Consider the following 8,529-nt stretch of genomic DNA (forward strand, 5'->3'; position numbering starts at 1 on the left):
AATTTCAGGAAGCTATTGAGACACTTTGAAAGTTTAGAGGGCCAAATAATATATTAAGCCTTTTATAAATGATATAATGAAGGGGTTAATATTATAATTTAATTAAAATTATTAGTAAAAAAGACGCCTATAGAGGATTCGGGGTGGGTTGATTACAATGTTTTTTAAAGTAATTTTTTTATTACAATAAAATGCGCAAAAAATTTATCTGAAAACAAGAAAAACAAGAGTGAAATTTTAGGTTAAACCTAACATGACCTAACCCCATGGCCGTGGGCCCCCACAACTTCACTATTGACCAAATTGAAGAGTTTGTTTTGCACTTCACTACAAAATACTAAAACAAATTAAATAAAAAAAAATTACTACATTTTCATTTTTCTGATTTTTTTTTTTTCATTTAGCCTATATATTTAGTGGTCAACTTTTCAATTTCCTCAATTTAATAATTATAATATACGATATTGTTTTTTATTATTATTCAAAAGATGACTATAAAAAACACACAGCAAAAAGAAAAGAACACTAATCAGGAATCTCAGAGATCATTCTCGAGTCAACAGTACACATATAATCTGTGTATAGGAGGCGACAAATATCTTCTGAGGGTTCGGTCAGACATATAACCCTCAATCTTTGTGTATGACAGATTTTGCTAGCCAGTCCACACACTTGTTTGTTTCTCTATAAATATGTGAGAAAATGATGGTAGCTTTCTCGTGGAAATCCATAATCCAATGGTTCCAAAAGGTGAGTAACTTATTTAGAAAAAATAAAGAAACTAAATTTTTAAAAATGCAACTATTACATAAATAATAATTCTACATCTAAAAAGATTACATCACACTGGGTACAAGATAAAGACGATAGAAATAAAAAAAATTTAAAATAAACTAAAATCACAAAAATTACACCAACAATAATTACAATTCATAAGCTCTCGCAAAACATAATTTTTAATTTTTTGCATGTTAATGTATGTGATTATTTTTCCAGAAATAAAATTGGTACAAATGACTTTGAGTTTATTAAAATAGTATATTGTTATTTAAATATTATCTACTAAAATATATTTTTTTAAGCTCAAATTATTCGAGGTAATCAACATCAAAAGAAAGATTAAATAATTTAACAATTTTATATATTGAGAGAAATATATTAGAATATATTGATGTACACATTATTTTTAATGATTCTACATCTAAAAATATTCGTAAATAATGTTTTGTATGAAAAATAAGGTGTTCAAACGAAATAAAATAAATTTTTTTTATATGAAATAGTATGTTTTTATTAAATCACTTATTAAATGTAATAAAAAATATATCATTTTAAATAATTTTTTTATATAATTGATTTTTTTATTTCATTTATTTATTTATATTATTAATACGGACCTCGGCCTTAGGCCAACAAAATCTAAGATCGGCCCTAGTAATATATTTAGCTCTTTTTATTTACATTACAATGATATGATACATATATGCCTTATAATATTGGCAATACTAACATATGTGGGGTTAGATTATATTTACTTTGTTTTTACAAAGTAAGTCTTACTTTGTTTTTACTATCATTGGATGAACTTACTTTGTTAAAGTCTACCATCATCCATAGTAAAAAAGACAAATTAAGTTTTATTTTGTCAAAAACAAAGTAATTTTAGAACGCACTAATAGTGCTATGTAAAAAAAAATTTGAGGTAAATGTATTATAATTGTTGAGTTTATGAGGTTAAAAGATTAATCACAAAGTGGTAAAAAAGGAGGGTAAATTACACCCATGGCCACTAAACTTTACCCATTTTCACATTATAGCCACTGAACTTCATTTCTTCCCAGTATGGCCACTAAACTTTACACTTTTTAACACCGGTGGCCACTTAACGCCTCAAAACGACCATTGATGGCTAAAAATAAAAAATCCAAAGCGTTAATAATATTTTAAGGAACTTTAATTCTTGAAAATTTTCGTTTTGAGGTCATTTAGGTGTTGTTTGGTTAGGAAAGAGAAAGTGAATTTTTAGAGAGAGAAAGCTCCAAAAAATGTGATTTTCGAAAATAAAAAATGTGGTTTCAAGGTAAGTATCGTTCTGAACAACTTTAATTCTTGAATATTTTCATTTTGAGGTCGTTAACAGTCGTTAAATGTCATTTTGAGAAGTTGGTTAAAATTGAGTGGCCACCGATGTTAAAAAGTATAAAGTTCAGCGGCCATACCAGAAAGAAATGAAGTTGAGTGACCATAATGTGAAAATGGATAAAGTTTAGTGGCCATGGGTGTAATTTACCCAAAAAAGGACAAGTTGAGGGCGTTAGGAGGTATTAAACCAATAAAAGGGTTAAGGTGCAAAAATACCCCTAACGTTTTGGGTCAGGAGCAATTTTACCCCTAACATGTAAAATGGTGCAATTTTACCCCCAACGTTTGTAGCCAAGAGCAATTTTACCTCTAACGTTGATAAATTAGGTCAATTTTAGAAATAATTCATAAAACTGTCTTCTCGGTTATGAATCTTATCATCTACACTTCACATGTGCGTCATTTTATCAGTAACAAATCATAAACATATGTTGGGATGTGAAAAAAACTAAAAACTAAATAAAAAATATATTGTCTTTTGTACGAATTAGACAAAAAAAATTCAAAAAATTCAAAAAATTCACCGAATTTATAAATATTAATCTCTAATTCTATTATTAAATTACAAAAAAACATGAAATCATTTTTTTAGAATGAATTGATATGCAATTGGTGCAAAATAATGAACAAAAATATCTGTGTTTTATAATTGTGTCTGAAATTGACCCAAATTACCAACGTTAGGGGTAAAATTGCTCTTGGCTACAAACGTTAGGGACAAAATTGTACCATTTTAGATGTTAGGGGTAAAATTGCTCCTGACTCAAAACGTTAGGGGTATTTTTGCATCTTAATCCTAAAAAATTTAAGACTTTGACCACAAGCATAAAATGGTAATCAGTTTTACATGACTTGAATGGCTGGTCTAATAACTTTCGGTGGGCGCGGCCGTAGAAGATGCAACAATAAACTCACGTAAAACCAGCTTTCTTATAGAAACTTTACTTTCTGTCTACTTCGGAAAGTATAATAAAAAAAAAAAGAAAATAAATTCACATGACGATTTTGGTGGCATCGATTTATATTTTGGACTGAGATTTCAGAGCAGGAGAACTTAAATAAAAAGAAAAGCTCTTTGATTTCGAAGCCATCTCTCTCTCTTTCTCTCTCCTCTCTTTCTTGCCACCTAACAATAATTTGAGAAAATATTAATATTTAGTACTTGAGTCCTTCGGATCAACCGAAGGAAGTCGTGGTGGTGATCTTCGTGTTTTTTTAGTTTTGTGGTTGTTAGTTTTTATTTAAAATTCCTTGAGATCTTGGTTTTTTCACCTTTTCGGAGATAGAAAAGTCGTAAAAAGACTAGCTTTTTGTTGTTTATATTTCTTCTGGAGCTCTCTTTCCTTTTGATCTCAATTGATAATTGGTTGTTTATTTCGATTTTGGAATTTAGTTCAAATTTTTGCATCATGATTTGCACTATTAAGCAATCTCTTTTAACTCCGACGATCAATGGATCTGATATAACTTTCCGCAGAAAAACCCCAATTTCAAATGCGAGATCCTTGTTTTTACCGTCTCTTCCAGTCCAGAAGAGCTCAAAATCACTTCTCTCACTTTCAAAACCCTTGCATGTTTCCTCAATTGAGTCTCTGACTCTCTCGAAACCGCAAAAGGAGTCGTTGATTCTATGCAAAGCATACGAGGCAGACCGATCGCAGCCGATCGATGGTCCCGAGGCCAAAGTAGAGGCTGCCAGGAAGGTCAAAATTGGGATTTACTTCGCTACATGGTGGGCTTTGAATGTGGTTTTCAATATTTACAACAAGAAGGTGTTGAATGCGTTTCCGTATCCATGGCTGACTTCTACGCTCTCTCTCGCTTGTGGATCTCTTATCATGCTTGTTTCGTGGGCTACGAGGATTGCAGAGACACCGAATACTGATTTTGAATTTTGGAAGACACTGTTTCCTGTAAGTTGATTTGGGGGTTTTGTTCTGTTGTGATATAAACCGTGAGGGAAATAATGGGATAGTGATGTTTTTGTATGGGTTTGCATAATTGATTGTTTTATATTTCTTACTATTATTTTCAGAAAATTGCCCTTTTGTTTGGTTGCTGATAAGAACTAGAAAAAATGAGTGGAGGGGGATATTTCATAATCTTTTAGTTTATATCTTATGCTAATTTCTGAAATTGCACACTAGTTGTTTGTGAAAAAGCGTTAGAAAAGGAGGGTAATTAGTTTGTTCTAATTATACTGCCACCATAGGTATTTAATGAATTGCCCTGCAACTAAAATTCATGGTGAATTGAGTGAATTATAGTGAATTGTTTAACTTAATCTGTTGGTTTTAGATTTATTGTTTCAAATCATGAAGTTGGTCTGGAATCTTTATTTTCTTAAAGAATTGAGCACAAATTTACCCCAAATTAAGGGTCAAAATTGTCCGTAAAGTTGGCAGTCAGGATCAATTTAGGCCAAATTGAAGTTTGGGTATCAACTCAGCCTTGAAGTTAGCAATTTTTTACAAATTGACCTGAATACAATTAGTTTTAACACCAAAAATTTATAAAAATTGGGTCAATTTGTTGAAATTGGCCAACTTGAGGGTTTGAATTGATACCTAAACTTCAATTTGAGCTAAATTGATCCTGGCCGTCAAGTTTAAGGGTCATTTTGACCCTTAATTCGATTTACCCATGACCTTTTTCTTTTCCAATGTCTCACTTGCCGTTTTTGCCTAGCTCAACTTTGCCCTTTTGATGTAAATACAGATGAAAATTACAAATAAATTGAAATCTGTTGATAATTACTATTAGACTTGTCCATGGAATGTTAGGGATAAACTGATTTTCCCCAAACCAAACTCTTCCTAGTCATCTGAACAAAAAATTAGGCCTTGGTTTTTTGGTAATTTAACGTGATGTGTTTCAATTTGTGGGCTATTCTTGTCATTTCTTAAATGAGTGTTTTTCTCTGAAGGTTGCTGTGGCACATACAATTGGACATGTGGCTGCAACAGTAAGCATGTCAAAGGTTGCTGTGTCATTTACCCACATCATTAAGAGTGGTGAACCCGCTTTCAGTGTCTTGGTTTCGAGGTTCCTCTTGGGTGAGAGCTTTCCTGCCGGGGTTTACCTATCCCTTCTTCCCATTATTGGTGGTTGTGCGCTTGCTGCTGTTACCGAACTCAACTTCAACATGATTGGTAAGATTATATTAAGTGATGCAGGCAATTAGCTTTCATAGCCTTTGTTATTTCAGTAATTAAGCTTAAAGACTGTACTTAATTTTGCAAATAGTTTGTTTGCTTCTATATATCTTTGTCCGTTGAGCAATTTGTTTGTTTCTAGCAAGTCATGTGACATTGGTTTGGCATATCTGCATTTATTATGTTGCAAGAGAAAGTTGTTGGTTTTGAAATGTCATAATGGATTTTGTTCAGAGTAATGAACTCGGTGAGTTGTTTGTATCAGGTTTTATGGGGGCGATGATCTCAAACCTGGCATTTGTTTTCCGTAACATATTTTCAAAGAAGGGGATGAAGGGGAAATCTGTTAGCGGAATGAACTACTACGCTTGCCTCTCTATGTTGTCTCTATTGATTCTTACACCTTTTGCTATTGCTGTGGAGGGACCACAGATGTGGGCAGTAGGATGGAAAACTGCCGTCTCGCAGATTGGACCCAATTTCATATGGTAATTATGTTTTAATTGTAACTTGGTTCTTTGTCGTAATTTACGGTTCCCAATTTTTTTCTCTATGCATGGGTTTTTACATGGTAGAGGAGTGAATTCAGCATCTTGATTATATTTACCAGAGTTTGTCTGATTGATCAAAATTAAGAAGACTCAGATGCTTTTCTCTTTACCCTTTATGAATTAAAGTTAAGGCCTATTCTCAGAAGTCCATAATTGTAGTTTACACATCTGAAGTCCGTGTCACAAAATGCAGTCTTAAATTCATAATCTTTTTCAATATTTAGCTAAGAAGCACCACACTTCTAGGAGGTTAACGTACTAGTGTTGGACACTCCAGAGACAGCACCTGACACTCTAACATAAGTGTCCCTGCCATACCCACGCCTCATATTTTTTAAAACTGTTGTTTGCCGCATCTGCACCCGCACTCTTACGTGTACCTGTGCCGGTGCTTCCTAGATATTGAGCAATAACCCACAAGTCTCTGATTTCCTTTGAATCAATGCGGTGTTAGAATTGTATCCGCATTGCATGTTCCAATTCTTCTTTGGTTTCGTAATGATGTTTAACTAATTATTACGGGTGGTTATTATTGTGTTTTACAGGTGGGTGGTGGCTCAAAGTGTGTTCTATCATCTGTACAACCAGGTGTCATACATGTCGTTGGATGAGATCTCTCCCTTAACATTTAGCATCGGTAACACCATGAAACGTATCTCCGTCATTGTGTCCTCCATTATTATTTTCCACACACCTGTCCGGCCAGTCAATGCTCTCGGAGCTGCCATTGCTATCCTTGGAACCTTCTTGTATTCCCAGGTAATATGTTATTATTAATTACTATGATCCAAAAACGTAGTATACGTACATGAGATAATTTATATTGAATATATCAATAAACCTGTAGCTTTAGTACATGAGATAATTTATATTGAATATATCAATAAACCTGTAGCTTAGGAAAATATTATTCCCGGAACGGTTTTGGCAAATTCTAGTTTTACTTTGAATGGTGAAAATTGGAGAAGGCTGATTTTTGATGTAGGTTGAGTAGAACCATAGATCAGTCTTAGGGGGCGTTTGGTTCAAACTTCGGAATCGGAATTGGAATCGGAATCGGAATGCTACGGAATCAGAATCGGAATGAATATTTATTTATTTTGTTTGGTTTAATCCGGAATCGGAATACAATTGATTTTAGATTACTAAAAATAAAATAAAAAATTAAATTATTTGCATTATAATAATAAATAAGAATCATGGTGAGGTAACTACCATTTTCATTTTATATAGTAACTGCTGCTTGACTTGAAAAACGTGGGAATTTTTGTTTTTTAGTAAAATAATGTGAGGTAAATAAATTTTAATTTTTTTCATTGGAATCAAACTTCATTAACAGGGTTGGAGAGGGGAATGGGTTAATGGGAATTTTATTCCCATTCCATAACTAATTATGAGTAACCAAACATAACCAATTGGAGTATTTCTTTTTCATTCCCATTCCATGGTGTCTTTTTACCTAAACAAACACCTCCTTATCATGAATGATTTGCTGTTGATAGTTTGAGCTGCGGAAGAGGAAAAGTTAAAATTTTGCCTATGTACTCTGCATGATTTATCATTTTGGTCCCCGTAGTTTCAATTTTGACACATCTGAACTTTTCTGCTTCAATTTTTCATCAAATCTTATTCTTGACCGAAAATCAGGCATAATTGTCTACGAATGGCATTATTTTATTATTTTATGCCTACTACCTAACTTCCAGAGGATCTCAATAGATTCTCAAAGTTTATTCCTCCTGTTGACTACATGTTTGGAATATGCTTTATATAAATAAATACTTAATAGTATTAAAAAAAAAAAAAAGATTAGGTAATAAACATGGTTTAATTGTATATTTTATAATTAATAATGTTGCTTTGGGAATTGCAGGCAAAACAGTAATGGAATGAAAAATGAAGATTTTCATCATGAAATGATGTAACATAAAATGATGGTAGAGGAATGAATGAAGGATCGTTCTGGTTCGGGTTCAATTTCGGCTTAGGGTTCCGTAGTTTTCGTGTTTAACAAGGTAAATCCACAAGTGCTGGTTTTTGGTTGGATCAGCCAGCAACAATGTCTCGTTGTAGATAATAAAATTAAATAAATGATAAGTGTGGAAATCGCTTTTTATTATTATATACACGCATGTTACTATTTAATCAGTTTAAGTAGAAAATGTTTCAATAAAACATTGGATTAATGTCCAAAACTTGGTCGTTTTAAGCTCTTCTCTATCAATATATTTGTCAGAATCAATTTACAATAAAAGGTTTTTATGCTTATGCAAGTCTAATTATCTTATCTTCCTCTTCTATGGTAAAATAGTTAAACTTGTCCTTGATAATTGATTTACTAAATTCCTGCATTTATTGGTGAAAAATGAAATATTATATGTTAAATAAATTAGACTTGTGTTATAGCAAAATAAAAATGTGCTAAATTACTGATTAAGGTTGGCTTGGGTGCTTTAAGGGTTTAAGTCATTTAAGCTAAATTTTGAGTTTGAGTTCTAGTGTACATAAGTTTGAATTGAGAGATGATCTATCTAAAGGGTCAGATTAATTGAGAGATAGATGTATCTAAGGTTAGATTAAAAAGTGTGCTAAATTAAAAAAGAAGAAAACAGGCACTTTAATGGCATCAGTCAGAAACAACCAGTTAAAAAAGCAATTGAAATGGAGGCATGAAATTGAAA

At 32.3% G+C, this 8,529-nt stretch overlaps 1 protein-coding gene across 1 annotated transcript; it reads left to right on the forward strand.

Annotated features, from left to right (window-relative positions):
- The first annotated feature begins 3,146 nt into the window (after positions 1–3,146).
- On the forward strand, positions 3,147–8,127 carry LOC136219032 (glucose-6-phosphate/phosphate translocator 1, chloroplastic-like). The gene is made up of 5 exons (XM_066006238.1): positions 3,147–4,055; positions 5,069–5,294; positions 5,563–5,785; positions 6,394–6,607; positions 7,722–8,127. The coding sequence occupies exons 1-5, from the start codon at positions 3,552–3,554 to the stop codon at positions 7,731–7,733; spliced, it is 1,179 nt and encodes a 392-aa protein (XP_065862310.1). The 5' UTR covers positions 3,147–3,551; the 3' UTR covers positions 7,734–8,127.
- The last annotated feature ends 402 nt before the right edge of the window (positions 8,128–8,529 follow it).

Source organism: Euphorbia lathyris, chromosome 2, assembly GCF_963576675.1.
Source record: "Euphorbia lathyris chromosome 2, ddEupLath1.1, whole genome shotgun sequence".
Taxonomy (NCBI): Eukaryota; Viridiplantae; Streptophyta; class Magnoliopsida; order Malpighiales; family Euphorbiaceae; genus Euphorbia; species Euphorbia lathyris.

Coding starts and splice junctions, on each gene's coding strand:
- LOC136219032 (XM_066006238.1), top strand. CDS start 3,552: ATGATTTGCACTATTAAGCAATCTCTTTTAACTCCGACGATCAATGGA. Junction 5,295..5,562: donor ACTCAACTTCAACATGATTG/GTAAGATTATAT, acceptor TGTTTGTATCAG/GTTTTATGGGGGCGATGATC. Junction 5,786..6,393: donor ATTGGACCCAATTTCATATG/GTAATTATGTTT, acceptor TGTGTTTTACAG/GTGGGTGGTGGCTCAAAGTG.